General features: G+C 38.4%; 1 protein-coding gene across 6 annotated transcripts in view; it reads right to left on the reverse strand.

Annotated features, from left to right (window-relative positions):
• The window catches only part of QTMAN (queuosine-tRNA mannosyltransferase), a 337,069-nt gene that overhangs the window by 14,526 nt on the left and 300,814 nt on the right, over positions 1-21,729 (reverse strand). For all 6 annotated transcript variants that reach the window (XM_090267339.1, XM_090267328.1, XM_090267334.1 and 3 more), the window contains one exon: positions 17,499-17,608. In XM_090267339.1, coding sequence (XP_090123465.1) covers positions 17,499-17,608 — 110 coding nt within the window. The remainder of the gene's footprint in view (positions 1-17,498; positions 17,609-21,729) is intronic.

Below are 21,729 nucleotides of genomic sequence, written 5' to 3' on the forward strand. Positions count from 1 at the left end.
GGGCAGGATGCAGGGAAGCAATAGGGAAAAATGTGGGACAACTCTAATAGAAAAACAAACCAATAAAAATTTTTAGTGGGGGAAAAAAATGAAAGCAAAGTAAATTAATAAATGAGCAAGCAAACATCGCCCCCCCCCAACAAAAATCCTCACATGTAGGACAGTGAATAAAAGAAAATGTAAAGTGTGGAAATGCAATTTTAGTGAATATTAGAAGGACAAGGATTTTCCTTCACACTGTATATTTTTTCTCACTATATAATCCCTCCAGAGTTTGGAATTCTAAAGAAGTAAGTAATGACATAAGTTTCTTTGCATAAAACTAATAAGATCAGTTGTTAATAGAGGTTTTGTTGACCATGACTTTGACTGGAATGTCATGCCTAAAGGAGACATACCTGGGCTCTGGTTGTTACCAAAAAGCCCCGAGGAACTGGGATTGACTTTTGGAGGTAATAAGAAGCCCACGAAAAAAAGGCCTGGTACTTGGTTGGTTGTGCAGTCCATGGCAATCTTTCCAGGGAAGGAACAAAGGTTGCTTTCCTGAAAGATGGCTGGAAGGGATCTTAAAGCACAATTGAAAACCCAAAGGACTTAGAAAAGACAGGTGTTTACAGGCAAGGCTGAATGGCAGGTATGTGGCTCAGCTTCTGTGCCCTGAAGAGCAGACTGAAAGTCACCCTAAAGGTTCCTTGTGTAAGTTCCAGCAAAGCAGACGTAAAGATCATATGTAATCATTTGCTGCTCTTGTTGTGTTTATGCAAACAAACAGGATAAATTAAAACTGGACTTAATGCAGTCCCTTTAATGACAAGGAGGGTAATCTTAAGGAGAAAAATCGTGATTCAAGGAAAACCACAATGCTCAGTGGTAGACTATAAAGTAATGCAGTTGTCTTCAAAGTTTATTTTCATTTAAAGTTTGTTTTCATTTGAAAGTTAAACTAGGTCTGTGACATCATTAAAGATGCTTAATTTACAGGCAGGAAGAATGTCAAATGCCTTGAACTGGATGTCTTTCTAATAAGAGTGTCTTGCAGATTTAGAGACTGGTTTGTGTGTTATGTTGTGTAAATTAATGTGTGTTCTGTTTTCATAGGGCATAAGCCTATAATCTCATTACCTAAATGATTGTCCATACATAAAGGCCTCACTTAATCCTGTCTGCATTGCTGCCTCCTGAGACTCAAATGGTTTGGCTGATCTAAGTGGCTGGGTTGGTGAAGTATGGGCTGGTCTGTGGGCTTCACTTTAAAATTGGTTTCTCTTTTCTATCCTAAAGGTTTGGAGAGAAAGGGCCCAGAGGTCTGAGAGGGGGGAAACCTAAAATATTCCCCTCAGCCCAAACTAAGTACACTGGATAAAAGGGTTTTGGACAGGTGTCACGTGCCTTGCACACCTTCCTCCAAAGAGCCTCCCCCCACCCCCTTATATGGGACATTGAAAAATTAATCCCTGCCTTTTGTCATTGAATGGTTATGGATTGAATGATGCCTTTTAATCCTGTTGCCAAATCTGTTGCCCCCAGAATACAACAAGGACGCCAGCCTGTTAAACCAAGCATGCCGTTGTCCAGGGACAGCCAACTGACCTGGAGTCTGCACGATCCTTCCCCATGTGGGAAGGCCACCCTCCCCTCCACACCCCACCCTTATTAGGGATTTCTTGACCCAAGGGTAGGTAAGACTACGACCATGTCCAGCTTGAAGCAGCTAGAGGAGCTCGAGACCTTCACCCATTGTCCTTTATAAGATTATAAAGGGTCTTATTAAGTCTGAGAAGGGGGAATTGTTATTTTTTATTGTTATAAAAAATTAAGTAGTTAATTTAAAAAATTGGAACTATTGTAACGACATAATAAAATATACAAAAAAAATATTGTGAAAAAAAGCCACTTGTTAAATTATGGGGAACTTTATGGAAAATAAAACCTTATGAAAATTATGACTTTAGTGTGAAGGATGTTTGTGAATAAAGCAAAATACTACACTTTGATTCAGCATTCTGACAAAGTGGAGATGATATCTTGTCCTGTTGAGTTGTCACAGGGTTAGAGGAAACTTACCTAAAGCTCCTAGCCCCATCCATGTCTGGCACATATCTGCCTTCAGTAAACAGTAGCTATCATAAGATGTCAAATATGTTAGTCTTAGAAGCTTTGCCTTTTTAGTAATAATTATTATACAACTATGTTTCTTCATCTTCTTACATTAAAAACAGATAAAAATAAACTGTCTTTGCTTTCTCAGGTCAGCTGGCTCATGTAAAATTAAAAACAAAACAGTATCACTTTGAGGATATAAGATACTTTTTGTGAAGTTAAAATTTAAATAAACATAACCTATCAAAATTGACTACATATATTCACAGATCAGTAATATTTCTATAATGATTTTGGCGAAGAGCCAATCTAATTAAACATATACAACAGCACACCTATTGTGTGCCATGCGCTGTATTATGGTATTGTTTATAACTATGACTAAAAGGCGTGAAATCAATTTAGACCAATATTAATAGAAACAAAATAGAGAAGAAAAATAGGAGATATCAGAGTGCATCAAATGTAAATACTGTAAGAATATATATAATGTTATGCATACTTTGTTTCAGTTATAAATATGCTTACACAGTGGGTATACTAGGTGACAATGTTAGTACATATCTTGGTGTGGATCATGATAAAAAGTTTTAAAAGGCTGCTGCATTAAGATCTTTGGGTCATATAAAGATGTATAAGATAGAGTTGCATCCTCAAGAACCTTCTAACTGTTACTCACATACGAGGCTTAGCAAATGGGTTGAGCTCTGAAGGGTAGAGGAGTGTAGTGGGGCTCTGGGTAGTGATATCGGAGCTATCTTCAGGGAACACTGAGTGATCTAGGCTGCAGCCCAGGGGACTCCTGTATAAGGATTGAAGTAAGGCTAGGAAGGTAGTTCAAACCACACTGAGAAATCCAGACCAGTGAGGTGTACTTAATTTGATAATGGCAGAAGAACAGAAGGTGATTATATATGGAGCTCATCTTTAGGAAGTTGAAGTCAGTATAGACTTACAGGATAGAACAGTAGGCCACTCTAGTCAGTGCATGAAGGCAGCTGGAAGAATTATGACTGGCCTACATGAATGGTTCTCAGCTGCATGAGGGCAGGGGTTGGGATCAGCAGTAGAGAGAGATCAGAATGGTGAGGAACAAAACAGGTTTTGAAAAAGCATGATCATTATACTTACTATTTTCACAATCCAAATTTCAGAACTTGTCACTGTGAAATCCCTTTTAGGGGTGGGGATATGCACTCCACTTTAAAAGAACCCTAATGCCAATGTCTTTTCTAGGTCTAACCTCTTTTGGATGACTTTATTTTATGAATAAGCTAAGGCTAAAAAAGGTGACATGGCTAATCAGTGGCAGAGCTGGAACTAGACCTCAAGCCTCCTAAATTCCAGGATGGTGTTCATCCCATTGCACCCTGTATCTGTGATGGTTTCCAATCCACAACTGTAACAATTAGGTGAGAAGAGATCTAGGTGGAAAAGCTCAGTAGCTGGATTTGGATATTCATCCTCTGTTCTGCTTTCTGTCAGACTGTTGTTCTGATAGGCATCACAGGAAATAAGAATTTGTAAAACAGGCAGGTCTTCCCCCATAGCCCCTTATTGGGGCAAATATTATTTTGACTATACCACACTCCAAATCATGACCACACACAACTGTCTGAATTAAAAATATAAAATACCAAAGCAATGCAGAGCAGCCACAGGCTAACGCCTCCTATCTATCAACCCGTAGTCATATACGCATTTACAAGCTTTTAAAATTAGAGTCTGTTTCTAATTTCCTATTGGTTTATCAATGTCTTGACCTTTCCTCATTCATTATTTAATTAATTTATCTATTTCCTTGTGTCATTCCCAAGTGCACATTTTTCCCATAAACTTCGAGGACAGTTTATGAAAATGAAAGAACATTTTTCCTCAGTAATGTTTTCATCGTTATAACTTGAGAACAATTTCTTGAGAGATGTTTTGGGAGTTGTATTCCAGAACATATTATCTTCATGGTCTTCCCCTGGTAGGAAGGATAAATGATCTTGTCTTTAGAGTTGCTCTGATTTTTCCAATTTCAGTATAAAAGATAAATATTCCACTTACAGAAGTTGTAGGAGTAGACTTGAAGCAGGCCTGAAGTTCAGTCCTGCCAGGGGACAACATGTCTGGGAGTGATGGTGGGAAAAAGACCATTGTCACAGGACACACCAAGGAACGGGCTAGTTGTTTCCAGTTACTTGCATCTGGTGTGTCTCCTGAGCATTTGGGAAGGAAGGGAAGCAGCGGAGTTCATAAACCGTTCCTGAGAAAGGAAAAGAGAGCTTCTTGGTATGGAATGGGAGCTTCACCATTGTCAGGGGTGTCAGTGAGACCTGGGCCAGGGTAGCTTGTCTCACCAACTGGGGGTACTGCTGACTCCTGCTCGGTGTCATATCTCTGTTTCAGAAGTTGTTCTTTTCACCCACAACGTGCTTTCTGTTCAGTTACATCATGGTCCCTTATGGCAGCCAAGTGACCACTGATCACAGTACAGAGCGATACATGCTTCTCATCTGATGGAATCATTCTGGGTGCTGTGAGCAATCAGAAAGGGAAGGGAAAGGCAGGGTGCAGGGCAAGAAGCACAGCTGGAGTTGGGGTTTTGCCAGAGGAGGAAGGGTGTGCATGTGGCTACGTGGGGAGAGGCAGAAGAATTTAAGCAACAAGTCATACAAAACATGGAGGTAGGTAAATGCACAGACATATTCAGGAAATGGCAGAGATGGATTAGGTTGGGGTTGTAGTTCAAAGAACCTCATTTGCTACAAGGGAAATTTAAGTTCATCCTGCAGAAAATCTCCGAGACACATTCTTATTAGTATTGTTATACTACTGGGATTCTGTTCTTGGGTGGTCTGGGTTTAGAAAGAAGACTGGTAACAGTAATTGGATGAATTGAATATCACAGTGTCCAAAGGCCTGGAGACCAATCTGAACCCATTGTAGGACTCAAGGTCTCAGAAGATGGGGGTAACGACTGGGATGGAGGCAACAGAAACCAGAACAAGTCGTGGGAATTGCTTCCATGGGGTCCTTCCTCTGATTTAAAAGTGCTGACTCAAACACAAGCTATAGTAACTCATACAGCTCAAGAAAAACAACCCATATTGCTGTCACCATACATACATATGCTTCCCCATAAGCTGGCCTGTCCTAGGATGTGCCTTTACTTCTACTGCTTGGGACAATGCAACCGGTCTTTCACCAATTCGTTGTATTTACACTTATTTCACACTAGAAAAAGTAAAGATCTTTTCTCTAAAAGTTAGTATTTATTTCTGCAGGTATAATCATCTCTATTATTTATTAGCTGTGTGATTTTGGGCAAGGTATTTAACTTAAGCCCTAGTGTCTTCATCTGTACAGAGGGGATAGTAATTGCATCTGCTGAGAGAACTGCTGTGGTGTAAAATGAGATACCAAAGTAAAAGGCCTGCCTTGGTGCCTGGCACATGATAAAGAGTTCAGTAAGCTATTGTACTTATAGTATGTTGGTGCTTTTGTGAGCATTTATTTATAATCGTCGTCGGCAGCCGTCCGTCTCGAGAGACGATGGTGTAGCTTCTTAAGAGTCTATCTGCACCGCCGAGAATGGCTGTGCAGTCCGACTCGGGAGTGACACGGTATCTGTCTCCTCCCGTGTTGAATCGACATCTTGCGATGACGCTGGAGTGTCCTCTCCAGTGAAGCTGAAGCTACAGAGCCTGGGCAGGGTGATATGGAGGGTCTGCTGTTGCCCATGCAGCAGACCCCCCCTCTCTTCGCAGCTGAAGGGTCCAAGGGAAAGACGGAGTCAATACAGCTTGGCTTCAGGTGCGCCGCAGGAGTTGCCGGTGTTGACTACAACGTCAAACCGCCTTAGGGACTCCGACTCCGGATTTTCTGTCGGGGTTTACTCCCCTAGCCTTTCCCCTGAAGAGGTATGCCGCAAGGCAGCGGAGGTTTTTTGGAATCAGAGTTTTCCTTCTCTGATGTGCCCTGACTGGAAGATCGAACCAGCGACACTTAGCTCGCAGGCCGACGCTCAATCCACTGAGCCAAACCAGCCAGGGTAATTTATTTATAATACACGTTTAAAATCTATATTAATATGAATTTTTGTTTTGTTGCCTTTATTGCATAGAACTTATTTTACTCAATTTCTTGTTTTCACTAAAATTATTACACTGTAGATCTGAAATAAGTATATTAAATTTTATCCTAACTTTGCTGGATTTTAAATTTATATATGATATAAACGGGGCTTATTTCTGAATTCTCTATTTTATCCATTTTTCTATTTTCATTCTGTAAAGTACTCTTTTAAAAGTTATTACTCTGCACATGTTCTGAATCTGGTAGGACATATTTTACTTCATTATTCCTTTGTAAGTGACTTCTTTGATATTCTGCCCATTTATGTTTTTATTTAGTATGAATTTTAGAAACACTGTGTGCATATATATAAAGTAATATTCTGGCACCTTAAGTGGGATTTTGTTAAATTAATCAATTATCTTAAGAGATATTGTCATTTTAATTATAGTATTTATTCTTTCCTGTCAGGAGCATATATGTCTACATTTACTTGAATTGTCTTTACTTTCCCATTACATTTTTGTTTTCTCCAGCAAAGGACTAGGAGACAGAAGACTCCAGTTTTAAATCAGATTTTTGGGAAACGACGTCCCCCATCATATTCTTGGGAAAGTAACTATACGCCTATTTCTAAGAATAATGTGAAGGTTGCTCTGTCTACTGTGAATCTATTGCAGATCCATGCTACTTAAATGGGGCCAATATAAATCATTTCCTTAGATATAAATTGTGGGTGCTAATACTTATCCAGTCACCAGATTGCTGTAAGAGTTACCAAGCAATGTATTCAAAATTATTTGAAAATGTTACAATATAAACAAGGGTATGGTAGAATGAAATGTAGTTATAAAAACATTTTTTGCTTCCCAGACAGTAAGATTCTAGAGGGAAGGAACCATGAATTTTTCTTCTTGTTATTCACAGTAAGGTGCCAGACCACAATAGGAACTGAGTAAATACTTAAATATTTCTGTTAGGGGAATGCATAGATGGTGATATATATTTTTTTTTCAAAAAAGGAAAATGAATTGGTTTGGGGAATGGTATGGTTTACAGTGAATGAGTTTATTCAATTTTAAGGGCATATTTATTTCATCTCATATATATAATCATCATAAGTCAACATTGATCAATATATTAATAGCTTTCCTTCTGCTGAGAAATTTTTCCTTGTAGCAAAAATTTATACCTTATAAGTTACTTGGGTTCTTAGAACCTTCCTATTATTTCCCACAAATGTAGCTGCTCTGCTAAAAATGAGATTGTAGGTGGGAGCTGAGTGGAAAAGGAGATGGGAAGGAAGGAAAATGTTATATAATTATCCAACATTTGACTCCAGAGCTAAGGATCAGGAATATTCCAAGTTCACAGTAATAACCATTGTCATGCCAGATACTAACCAGAAGCCTTCCACATACTGTTCTTAACCTCAAATTAAAGGTGAACCAGAAGGACTTCTGTCTGCCAAAACTGTAGTTCAGGCTTTTACTTTCCTTGTGCCCTTCCTGCAAACCCCCCCCACCCCCAATGCCTAAAGCTAAATATTCCTTCTCCCACTATGTCTGCAGTCGGGAAAGAACAACTGTGATGTAAGGTTTTGGCTCTTCACAGAAAAAATGTTTTGTTTAGAATTATCATTTGCGGGAAATTATTAAGTATACAAACACATTCCATTGATTTGATATCTTAAGCATTTGTTTTTTTTTTTTTTTAAACCATGTCAAGGGCTAACAATGTGACCTTGTCATGAGAACAGGCCAAAACGAAAATATTTGCATTGAGGAGCTTCTCTGCTTTTGGCTCATTTGTAACATGGAATCTGAGGGATGCTTTATGTAGCGGAATGACCTTTCAATTTTCTGGATTTAAAGTAATTTAAGTAATGGCAAGAATGAACTTTAGCATTGTTAATGTCTTCTTTGGATCCAAGATGCATTAAAGACTCAGTGCATACACAAACTCTGAGGGAAGTACATGTGTCTTACCATAAAATCTGCATAGTAGTTTAGAAAGCACTTTCTCCCAAATTATCTAATTGTGCAGAAATCCTCATTAACTCACTGAGGTGGACAGGGAAGGTAGTTTTATTATCCCTTTCCTACCTCCTCCTTTGTATTGACTGATTGAGGTTAACCAAGAAAGCTACAAGACCCAGTTCCAAACCTGATCTTCTGACTTCAGTTCCTATAAATCTAAATTTCTCCATCTTGGCACTACTGACATTTTAGGTTGGATAATTCTTCTGTTGTGTGGAGCCATCCTGCATATTGTAGGATGTTTAGAGGCATCCCTGGCCTTACCCACTAGATGCCAGTAGCACCCCCCCCCCAAATGGTTGTAACAATGAAATGTCTCTGGATATTGCCAAATGTCCCCTGGGGGTGGAGGGCAAAACCACTCCTGATTGACACCAGAGCTGTCCAAAAATGCCATGTCACCAGTAAGTGATAATTAACTCCATTTCCACAGAGACCAACTTGACTTCATGTCTGCTTTGCCTTATGGGATTCAGTTGCTAGATGTGTCTCAGACACCAGCTGGGTTGTCTCTAGCAAGAAGACTGCAGGCCATACTTTAATATTTGTTAAGAGTTCTTGACTCAACCAGGATAGACATCTCGGATAAACTTGTTTTTCTCTGTAATGAGCCACAGATCATGATGCATATTGAAGAGCTATTGTAGTTAATAGCGCAGCTGACCAAATATTTCTGCTCTGCCAATTTTGGGCTCAAAGCAGGATTGAATTTCCTGGCTCCCCTTATGGATGGAAAGTGCCTTGCAACAAGCTCTGACCAATAAGTTGAGTGCAGCCCTATGTTACTTCTAGGGCAGAGCACTGCATTGATACTGGGAGAACTCCAAGCTTTCTATTCCATCTGGCATGGGGACTGGCAGTGTTGGAAATGGTGCCAGCTTAGTTCTCTGAAGCCCTAAGTCCCTGAGTGACCGTAAGAGCACAACACTACTGCTCCTCTGCAATACAGCATGAATAAGAAATAAATCTTATGTGTTTCAAGCCACTGAGATTTTAAGGTTACCTGTTAGCTTAGCACAACTCAGCTTGTTCCGACTGATATAAGAGCTGACAGATGAGAAAAAGTCTGAAAAGTAGATTTATGTTAAATCAAGGTCACCTATATTAAAATAGGAAATGTAATATAAAATCACTTAGACCTTCCTTGGGTCTTAGGGTTCTCTATTTTCATTCACTAATGGTCTAGTATTTGGTAATTGTTTCGGTGTAAGTTTCTACATACCAGATATAGTATATAAATTATATTATTTTATTAGTCAAATCTCATTCTTTCATTCATTTAAATAATATTTATTGAACAGTAAATGTATGCCAAGTATTATCTGGGATAACTTTGCACTTCATATTGTTTTTTACACCTTTCTTATGATGATTCCAGATGTAAAATAAAAGAGGGAGTTCACTTTAATATCTAAAAGGCAAGATGTTTAGGAAATGAATTTGAAGTGTGTGTGTGTGTGTGTTTAAAGTTTCCATTAGAAATGATTTCACATGAATGGCCAGGAATTTCGCACCATGATCGCCTCCTGCTTTCTTACTTGTGAAACATGGATGATTTTGTAGACTTACACACAGAGTGCAGGCCGAGCGACAGCAGTGGAGGCAGACTGACAAGGTTTGCATTGTGGCTTCATAACTGGATGGCTAGGTGATTTCAGGCAAGTGACTTAACCTCCCCATGCCCAATTTTCTTCAGCTGTAAATGGTAATCGCAATAGCACCTAATTCTGAGGACTATTGTGAAGAGCAAATAATGCACAGCATAAGGGTTTAGAACAGTACCTGGCACATGTTAAGTGTTCAATAAATGTCAGCTCTAAAGTTTTAAAGGAATGTTATAGTAAGTGATGAATAAAGCACTGGAGTGGGACTGTAAGTTGCAAACATCACAGAACATGGCAGCTTTATTTACCATTTCATCCTAAATGTCCAGCTCAGAGCTTGACAAAAAGTAGATATTTTTTAAAAAAATTATTGAGCACATATGGGAATGAGGAAGGATGAGGAGGACAACTCCCAGGTCCTCCTCCTAACCTACCACCATCTTCTGCCCTTGTCACACACGGTGCCCAGCTGTGAGAAGCTGGAATGGTACTGTCCAAGATCTCTCTCCTCTTATATAAAGTGAAAGAATGACACCAAAGAGCTATTGCTACAGAAACAGGGGAGTCCAAAAACAAACCCCAGAGTTTGCGGCTGGGAGATAGGGAGCAGGAAGCAGCTTTCAGGATGCCCTTAGATGCCTGGAGCTAGTGGCTGGATACATCGTTGCAAAGATCCGCTTTACTTCCAAGACTCAGGAAGATGGGAGGGATCTTGGACTGTGGGCTGGTACGGAAGAAGCAGACAGAGCCTACGTAGGGTTCTGTGAATTGTCAGAACTGTTTGTAACACCCACTGCGTGAGAGGATGCAGGGGGAGAGAGGAGGCAGGGGGAGAGAGGAGGCAGGGAGGAAGAGAAGGAGCTGCGGGCATTTTGGGCTGGCTCTGGCTCTAGGAGGCTCTCTCTCTCAGGCTCTCTCTGGCCCTCATGCCCTCACTCTCTGGTTCTTGTGGGCTCCCTCCATCTGGCTTGGAGAAGGGATCTCCAGGCTGCTTTAAGAAGAGGCTCTTGCCAGGCTGCTTGGAGAAGGAGAGGAGATCCATGCGGTTTGCAGGAAGAAGGCAGTTTACAAGGAGGCTGAGAATCCAGGCGGTCCTGCATTGAGAGCTGGAGGGCACCACAGCACAGAAAGGACCTCCCCAATCATAACTGAGTGATTGGCAGCTACTGGTAAAGCTGAACTGTGCCTAGGAAGTAGGGAAACGGTGTTTCTGACTTTCCTAAGACTGGCCAGGTCTGGGAGGGGGAGGCTGGACTTTGTGTAAATAAACAATTCTTTTTCTTTTCACCAAACTCTGGTATTCAGAGTTATGATTCTGGCGGGGGGCAATCGGGCCCCTAACTAAACAGCCTGTGGGTTCTGTTTCAATCAGAGCAGCCCAAGGGTTCTGTTACACTATGAACTATGTAGCTAAAAACTAGAATCAATATTTTTAATGTACCTTACTCTTCAGAAAAAGGATTATAAAGTCCTTACAGCATAATTTAAAAATACTTAAAACATACTTGAAAATAATGAACAGTATGAAAACTCTACAAAGTGCTCTATTATTAGTTTTAGTATTTTCAAAAAAAAATATTAATGGAGATTGTCTGCTTCATCAGAAAGGGCAGTACGGCTCACTGGCACTAATGCCATGACTCAGATATGCACTAGCTTTCCCTAAAAGTTCTGTGGAGAAGGAAGAATGAAGTTGGATAAAGAGTTTTAATGTACAAACTTGCAACTAGATGAATAAATTCTGGAGCTCTAATAGTGATTATAGTCAACAGTACTATAGTACAGATTTCAAAATTTATAAGAGACAATATCTTTAACGTTCTCAACACAAAAACCACAAAAAAAGATGATATGAGAGGTCTGAGCTAAAGCTATGATGGTAAACAATTATGTTGTGATATATGAATGTATCAAATTAACCACTTATCACCTTAGACTTATGCAATGTTATATGTAAAGCATATCTCAATAAAAGGGAAAAGAGTAATTAATGGTCTTGCAGTCATATATTTCTTGGTTTTTCAATAAGTGTATCCTGGCATGTGAAGGAGAAAAGTCCAATTCACCTAAGCAATGCAACAGTGTGACTTAAGCTTTCAGAATTGCAGTTTTTTTACCTAACAGATGGGAAAATATCTACTCCACTGGGGTCATCAAGAGCATTACATAAAATAATCTAACAAAGGACCAAGTAAGAAACAAACTTTCAATAAACAGGAGTGATAATAGCATAATAATCATTATGGCAAGCGTTTACAAGGAAACCACTTCCTCACAAATGTTAAAAGCACTGAGAGCAATTCTTTGGCTGTTATTAAGCAGTATGTAAACTGGTTTCATGACATGGGTTTTAGACATGCTAACTAGCACCTAGAAGAGACAACAGGCCAAGAAATGTATGCCTGCTGGGCAACCTGTTTTGTGAAGTATTAGGTGGTGACCTAGGAAAAAAAAATAAACTTACAGAACTGTTGTGTCCAGAAACAAGAACATGGAAGGGTAGCATAAAATAATGCTTAAAGTACTACCTAGCATGTGACCTTAATTTCTCTATTCCTCAATTTCTCCACCTGAGAAAATTGGAGAACGGTGCTTGAAACACTACCTGGAATACCGGAAGCGTTTGTTAAATAAGCCAGAATTGTGATAAGAAGGGCTGAAGTTCCATGGAATGGCCTGTTAGGAAACCTCTGTGGGAAAGCCTGACAAGGTGGCTTCTAGGAGCACCACTGGGAGGGCTACCGGGCTCATCCATCCATAGAACAGCTTGGGCTCCTCCTGTGGTGCAAGGGGAAGAGCTGGAGCCATAAAGAGTCAATTCACATTTGAAACGACAGAGATGAACAAGAGGCTAGAGCAGCGAGGAGGCCCAGTAAGAGGAGGAAGAGCAAGCATGTGCATAGGTAACAGCATGCCCCTTCCTCTGGGCTTCCACAGCAGTCCAGAGTCATTTCACAGCATCCTGGGCACCTATTAAATATATATGTGTCTCCCCAAGGTAGAGGTCCCCTAGGGTGGAGACTGAGTCCTGCCTACCACGAATCTCCCTTCCACAGTGTTCAGGAAATATGTGTTGAAGTGAAGCCAACATGAGTAATGCAGTAAGATGGGGCCTGTCATTACTCAGTACTTGGACTCCTCGCTGCTCCCTACTCACTTTCAGCCCTTCACACTGCCCTGAAGAGCTCAGAGTTAATGTGCGGGAGGGAGACTGTGATCCCAAGAACATGGCCCTCAGAGTAAAATCCTAGTCTTGTTTGTGGTGGTGGCCTAAACCCGCTCGGTTAGTCAAGCTGGCTAAGAAGCCTTCTGTGGAGGGCTGTCCTCCCACCACCTTTTGGTCCGGGCATGGATGCCTCCGAAGTGGCACAAGTACAACCACACTCATGAATTTGGCAAACAGCTGATTTTTTTCTTTCTTCTTTCTTTACTGCCACCCATCAGCCAGATTCTTTTCTGTGTTTGCCTTGAGCATCTCTCTCGAACAGTACCCTCACTAATCGCAGCAGCACCTCACAGAATCATACTTGGGTGACCCCTGTGGAGTCTCACTGCAATTCCACCTACAAATCATGGCAAAATCAACTTTCTTAACATACAGTTTCATTGTATTTCTTCCCTGTTCAAGACATAGGCTCCTTAGTTCCTTTACCTAATCTACTTTGGTTATCAAGATCGTCCATATTTTGTCCCTATCATACCAATGTAAGGTACATATTACTTATTTATTCAGGTCTGCGTGCTGAATCTCTTAGCCTCAGTAGATTAGTGACCTCACAGCATTAACCACTGAAATTGTTCTCTCATTTAAATGCAATATCTAAAATGTTTGCTTCTATATAATTTGCCTGTGCTGTTTCTGCTTTTGGAATTTCCTAATCCTTTAGCTATTCAATTAATATTCCACATTAAACAACATCCACCAGAACAACAATAAAAATAAATAAATAAATATCACTGATGAACATAGATGCTAAAATCCTCAATAAAATTTTGGCAAACAGGATCCAACAATACATCAAAAAGATCATACACCGTGATCAAGTGGGATTCATCCCAGGGATGCAAGGATGGTTTAATATTCACAAATCAATAAATATAATACATCACCTAAACAAAATGAAAGACAAAAATCACATGATCATATCTATAGATGCAGAAAAAGCATTTGATAAAGTACAACACCCATTTATGTTGAAAACACTCAGCAAAATGGGAATAGAGGGAGCATACCTTAACATAATTAAGGCTATATATGAGAAGCCTGAAGCCAACATCATACTCAATGGACAAAAACTGAAAGCATTCCCCCTGAAATCAGGAACTAGACAAGGCTGTCCACTCTCCCCACTTCTATTCAACATAGTGTTGGAAGTCCTAGCCACAGCAATCAGACAAGACAAAGAAATAAAAGGCATCCAAATTGGGAAAGAAGAAGTAAAACTATCATTATATGCAGATGACATGATAGTATACCTAGAAAACCCTATAAACTCCACTAAAAGACTACTCGATATAATAAGTGAATTTGGCAAAATAGCAGGGTACAAAATAAATATACAGAAATCTAAGGCATTTCTGTACACCAACAATAAATTATCAGAGACAGAAGCAAAAAAGAAAATACCATTTACTATAGCAACAAGAAAAATAAAGTACCTAGGAATAAACTTAACCAAAGACATAAAAGACCTGTACATTGAAAATTATGCAACATTGAAGAAAGAAATTAAGGAAGATACAAATAAATGGAGGCAAATACCATGTTCTTGGATGGGAAGAATCAACATCATCAAAATGGCCATAATACCCAAAGCAATTTACAAATTCAATGCAATCCCTATTAAAATACCAATGACATATTTCACTGACCTAGAACAAATACTCCAAAAATTCATATGGAACCAAAAAAGACCCTGAATAGCAAAAGCAATCTTGAAACAGAAGAACACAGCAGGGGGAATCACGATACCAGACATAAAACAATACTACAAAGCCGCTGTGATCAAAACAGTCTGGTACTGGCATAAGAACAGACATACAGATCAGTGGAACAGAATTGAAAACCCAGAAATAAACCCAGGCCTCTATGGTCAACTAATCTTTGATAAAGGAGGAAGGAACATAAAATGGAGTGAGAAGAGCCTCTTTAACAAATGGTGCTGGGAGAACTGGACAGGGACGTGCAAAAAAATGAAACTAGACCACCAACTTACACCACACATGAGAATAAACTCAAGATGGATTAAAGACTTAAATGTAAGCCGTGATACCATAAAAGTCCTAGAGGAAAACATAGGCAAGAAAATTTCAGATATCACACGTAACAATATCTTCATGGATACATCTCCTAAGGCAAGAGAAATAAAGGAAAAAATAAACAAATGGGACTACATCAAACTAAAAAGTTTCTGCTCATCAAAAGAAAACATCAGCAAGATGAAAAGGAAACCAACCATATGGGAAAACATATTTGCCAATGATATCACAGACAGGGGACCGATCTCCAAAATATATAAAGAGCTTATACAACTCAACATCAAGAAAACAAACAACCCAATTAAAAAATGGGCAAAGGACCTGAACAAACACTTATCCGAAGAGGACATACAGAAGGTCCATAGGCACATGAAAAAATGCTCAACATCATTGGCCATCAGAGAGATGCAAGTAAAAACCACAATGAGATACCACCTGACGCCTGTCAGAATGGCCATCATCAACAAATCAACAAACAACAAGTGCTGGCGAGGATGTGGAGAAACAGGAACCCTACTGCACTGTTGGTGGGAATGCAGACGGGTGCAGCCACTATGGAAAACAGTATGGAATTACCTCAAAAAACTAAAAATGGAACTGCCATTTCAACCAGTGATTCCACTGCTAGGATTATACCCGAAAAATCCTAAAACCCCAATTCAAAAGAACTTATGCACCCCTATGTTTATAGCAGCCCTGTTTACAATAGCTAAGTGCTGGAAACAACCTAAGTGCCCATCTGTGGATGAGTGGATCAAAAAACAGTGGTACATCTACACAATGGAATACTATGTAGCAGAAAGAAAGAAGGAACTCCTGCCATTTGCGACAACATGGATGGAACTAGAGAGAATTATGCTTAGTGAAATAAGTCAGGCAAAGAAAGCAAAATACCATATGATATCACCCAATACAGGAAACTAAAGAGCAACACAAACAAACGAACTAAATAGGCAAAGACTAGAATAGTAGTCAGTAGGGGGGAGGGGGGAGGGAGAGAAGGGGGATGAGTAAGGGAAGGGTCTAGTTAAGGAACTTATATGAATGACCCATGGACATGGACAACAGGGAGGGATATAATTGTGGGAGAAGGGATGGGTTGGGAGGCGGGAGCAAAGGGGCAAAAATGGGACAACTGTAATTGAATAACCAAAAAAAAAAAAAATTAAAAAAATAAATAAATAAAATAAAAATACCCCCCCCAAAACAAGCTATGGCAGTACTAATAGATAATTACATTGTTTTGTGTTTCATTCTGTTTCTTGTGCTGTGCACAAGTGTTCCCTCTTCAGCAAGGCTATATATAAATTGCTTGAGGGCAGGGGGTTTACATTATTTTTACCTATTTAGCCAACAAATATTCACTGAGCTTCAGAACTGTGCCAGGCACTGCACTTGGTTTTAGGATATAGCAAAGAACAAGACAGACATAACACTGGTCCTTAAAGCATCTATATTCCAGTGTGCATGCATGTGTGTGTATGTGTGTTGGGGGATGAGATAAAAAGTTGCACATAATTTTAAAATTAGAAAGTGAGGTAAGCACCATGAATTAAAAGTACAGGTTGCCATGAAACCATGATAAAGCTTCATATTAAAAGAATATGCCCCCGAGGGAATAGCAAATGTCCAAAGGACTAAGGAAACCTGGGGCCTTAAAGGAACTGAAGAAAGGCTGGTGTCCCTACGCACGGACTGCAGAAGATGAACCACCTCAGATGAGGTGCAGATGTACAGACTGGGTGTAGTTCTTGGAAATGAACCGGAATCAAGAAGTACATGCTAAGTGAGGGTAAACTTTAAGTGGTCTTTAAAGAGTGATCATGTATGATAGCCAAGGTCATTTCTGAACTTGTGTTGTCTGTGTATTCGGAGTTAAGAAAAAATATTGAACACCGAAAGCTTAAAAAATACGAACACAAGCGTTTAGGATTTTTCTTAGTTTTCTAAAATTCAATAAAATGGGATGGACCAATGTCAACAAATAGTATGGGCTGTGGCCTCCTCTACATTACACGTTTGATGCCAAATGCTTTACACAGGCCACCTAACAGATGGTAATGTATTTCAGTCATTACCACTGTGAGTAGGATTCAAGCCAATGACCCCAGAGGTGAGAGGTTGTATATCCAATTAGAAATTTCCACTTTCCTTAAGTGTTAAGATGCCTAAAGCAATATATTGTATTTACATCTAGATGCATTGTATAAACTATATTTGATAAAAGAGATGACTTCATGTTCTCAACTTAAATCAAAGAATGCTTGCTTAAGTATTTTTTTAATTGAATCCCACTTTAATGCCATCGTATAATCTTCTGGTTAACAGTGCTCATCTTGATTATTCTAACAAAGGGAAACATGGAAATTAATACTTAGTTGTGGAGCTTATGTCATCTATAAAAATACACATGAGAAAAATTCAAAATACATACCTGGGACATCTGTGAAGGTTTCTCCAAGGACAGATACATGGAAATCAAGTCCTAAGTCCTTAAGATGCATTAATACCTTAAAAAAACTCTCTGGATCTTTATCATGCTCCCTGGAAAGAAACACACAAAATATAATTTGCAATACCTTAGGGTATGTGTTAAGAAAGTGTTTTCACTGCTCACAGTATCAATTCCTTTCATGGTCTATTGTTAGGTTAGCTTCTGGCATCCAAGTAGAGGTTTCTCCCTATTACCTTAGTTTTTTCAGAAATATAATTTCTCTGTCATGTGTCAAAAATGCAGTCCTACTTATTAAAGGAAAAAACCTATTATGTGCTTCACAGTTCTTTGGTTAGACTATAGAAAGTCTAGTGTAGTTTCCTTTCTCCTAAAATGGTTAATTTCCCACTCAACACAGGTTTGTAACAGAAGAAAAGACCAGTCTTCAAAGGATGATTGTCTACTGATCACGAGAAAGTACCAGGGATGCTTTTCCTTTCCATGAGGGTGAATATCTTCCTCATGCATTTGCTGAGCCCCTTTGTGCCCACATGGAAGGCACAATTTAGGAAGTGAGATTGCAGGCTTTCACTAATCTCTCATTGTAAATAATTGAATGGAGAATTATAAATACAGTGATCCCTCACTTATTGAGGATATTACGTTCTAGACCCCCCGCAATAGGAGAAAATCCGGAAAGTAGTAATCTTACATTTATTTTGGTATTTACTGTACAGTAACTGCAAAATCCCACAATATAGCAAAAAATCCGCGATAAATAATTAAATATAATATTTAAAAAATCTTGCAATACAGTGAGGCCGCGATAAGTGAACCATGATATAGAGAGGGACTACTGTACATCAAAAGGGGGTAGGCCTGAGTCTAAGTCCACTGAGTATTAACTTAGGGGTGGAGGTTAGTCATGGAGGTTAGTCGACATATAAAAGAATAGTAATAAAGATAATTCTTTCATTTCGTGGAGGCTTTGAAAAACATGGATTATTTTTGTTTGTTTAGCTTGTCAGTCTTTGTAATAACAGAACGAGAGGCTAGAGGACACTAAATTAAAAAAAAATTAACCAATTCAAGAAATCACATTAAAATGGAATGAGTTATTTTTTACATTCTAAGGTGTGAATATTCTAGTATTTCTTGTATTTAATTTCACTGTTTTAAATTATCTTATTTCAGACAGATGTAGACCAGATGTCTTCAAAATATTTGTTTTTAATTTGTAATTCAGAATTTTAACTTATTTTCTATATTACAGAGAAATAGTTATATATCAGCAACTGAATTTCTCATTTACCAATAAATTATGTAAAATAAATCTGTAAATTGATCAAACTGCGATATGAAATATGAAAATTACATCATTCAGGAAATCTCATGAAAAATGACATCTGCAATCCTAAATGTGTTAATTCACAATTCAGTCAATATTTTCAGTATCAAGAATTAAAACAAATGCATCTTCTGATTAACATTTTAAAATGGCATTTCTAATCTCATGGAATTGGAAATTCTTATAGAATTAAAATAGAGTAACTATTTTAAGCTCTATAGATATAGATATCTCTGGGCTTGATTTATTCAAATAATGAAGATTGCAATGGCAAAGTGCTCTTCCCTTTTTAAGATGATGCAGATTTTATACGTGTACCATGGGAAACTTTTTGGATAATTCTCATATATATCACTGCTGTGGGCAAGAACAAAGACTCAAAATAGTTTGAGAGTCAAGAGTATGCCATACTCTTGCCTTCAACCATATCACTCAAATAGCTGCCCCTTAATTTGTAGTATGTTTTTAGTCTGATTCTCTTGGAAATCCTCAGATGAAAGAATGGAAACAATATAACATGTCTTAAAGCGGGCATAACACTACAGGGAAGGAAAATCAGCCACTCAGTTCTCTAAGGTTTTCATTTTGAATTCCAAAAACTGCTATGGATTGCCAAGAGAGTATGTATTCTAAATATTTCCTGCTGGTGTTTTGTTTATTTGTTTTGTATTAAAGTAAAAGTAGATGTGGTTTGGGGTTAGGGGGAGGTTTAATGGGGTAGAAACTGTAGTTCTTACAAGATTCCAATGTGCTTTCAAAACAGCAGGCTTTATGAACCTATATTTTCAGTGTTTCTATATGAGATAAATGCATCACAATCCTACTGTATTTTTAAGATATTTTTTATTGGTGGGCAAAATCAATATTCAATAGTCACTGCATAAGAACACAATAGAGTTTTGCATGAATCTCCTCTTTTTGTTTAAGCTATAACATACAGATGACTGTAAGGCAAGATTTTTCTTCCCCAATATTATCTCTGAGAAAAAGAGGCATTCTGTCTAAAATCCTTATAAAGATTCCTGTTACACCAGGCACCCTTCTCAATTACTTTATTTTGAACAAAGTACTCCTTAGGGAAGTTGCATTAACCTGAAAGAGTTTTGGATGGTTTTAGCAGTGAATCATTGGTTAAAAAAATAAAAGGAAAAAAAGGAATTTAATATACGAGGTAGGGTGACTCCCAAAAAACTGGAATTATCTTCTGGAAGGCAGGCCTCTTGTAGTACAGGCTTACCCGCTAGGTGGGTATTCTACGAACCCATCTGTATCAATGTACCAGCTGGCATTGTTGTGAGAGGCTGAGTTCGGCTTGGATGAATTTTTTTTTGAAGACTCTTTTAACGAGTTTACCCATTTCATGATGGGTGATTTACTAGTACACCTGCTCACACCACACTGAGTGTCCAGCAGTTTATGACCACCCTCTGTATTCATCCAATCTCACCCTGAGCAGCATTCTTCTGTTTCCCCAGATGAAAAAAGTCCTCAAAGGGAAATATTTTGCTGATGTGGAAGAGGTGAAACAAAAAATGGCAGAAGCTCTAAAAAATATCAAAATAAAGCAAGTTCAAAAACAGTTCTGAACAGTGGAAAAAAATGTCTCAATAGGTGTATTGCATCAAATGGAGAGTACTTTGAAGATGACTGAAGCTTAAACATGTAAGAATAAATACACATTTTTTTATAAATAAATTCTGGTAGTACTGGGTTAGTAATTATTTTGGAAGATGTGACCTAACAATTCAAAGAGTTGGATGATGTCAAAAACATTTCAAAGACCACTAAAAAAAGTAATAGTGGTTACTGAAGATCAGGAATAGTAAGTGGGTTTTTATAGTATGGGAAAAGATTTCCAATGATGGCATCATACAGTTTCACAAGTCTTACAGTTCATACAGCTCAGATTGAATTCCAGGTGACAGGTGATGGAAACATGCCAGCTGCTGAAAAGGTGGCATCACTCTGATGTCAGAATCCATTGCAGGGGGTGTCAGATTAAAACTGTTTGATAACATATGAGGGTGGGAAAAAAGCAGTACTTCTAAAAATACTCTACATGGTATGTGCTTTAAAGTATTAGTTATGTCTAAATTTATAGAATACATATTATAAGTAGACACCCGACTATGTCTTCTATGTCTCTCGAAGTTTACATAGTCAATTTAGCTGAAATTTTTTCTCGATTTTCTCTTTAGAAAAATGGGAAATTGCCTAATATTCATAAATCATTAAAGATACACACAAATATTAGCCACAGTCATACAGCAAGGCTTGGCTATATCAGTGGCAGAGCTCAGTATCTTTTTGTCCAGCAAGGAACTCATTCCACATATCAAAAGGATCATCCATGGATCTTATGGCAGCACCCATAATATTAATGAACCCATTTAGCAGAATATGTGAATCTGTATTAACTTCCTTTCTAAGAAATCCAATGTGAAGTTCTCGTACTTATGATTTTAGCATAAAGCATTAAATATAAGATGGGAAACTTAAAAAATATATTAAGTGACCTTATCTGTCAATACTGTCAAGATTAAATACACATTTTATAATATATTCAGTTCTCTATAAATACTTTTTAGACTTATGGGGCTCCCTAAACACTCTTCTGCTCTCATCCATTGCTGGTGGAAATATAAACTGAAGTAATATTTGAGAGGGCAATTTGGTAATGAACATAATTAAGCCTTAAAATGTGTATAATTTTTGCCCTAGTAATTCCAATTTAGAAAAAGTCCCCCTATAAAATTAAAGAGGTACATAGAAATTCAGTTGGAGCACATTCATAGCAGCATTGTTTATAATGGCAACCATCTGTAAACAACCGAATGAAGATGATAAAAAAATATATTTTGATGACTACATATCATGCAATAC

Source organism: Furipterus horrens, unplaced genomic scaffold (genome assembly GCF_987537825.1).
Source record: "Furipterus horrens unplaced genomic scaffold, mFurHor1.1.pri manual_scaffold_1, whole genome shotgun sequence".
Classification (NCBI taxonomy): domain Eukaryota; kingdom Metazoa; phylum Chordata; class Mammalia; order Chiroptera; family Furipteridae; genus Furipterus; species Furipterus horrens.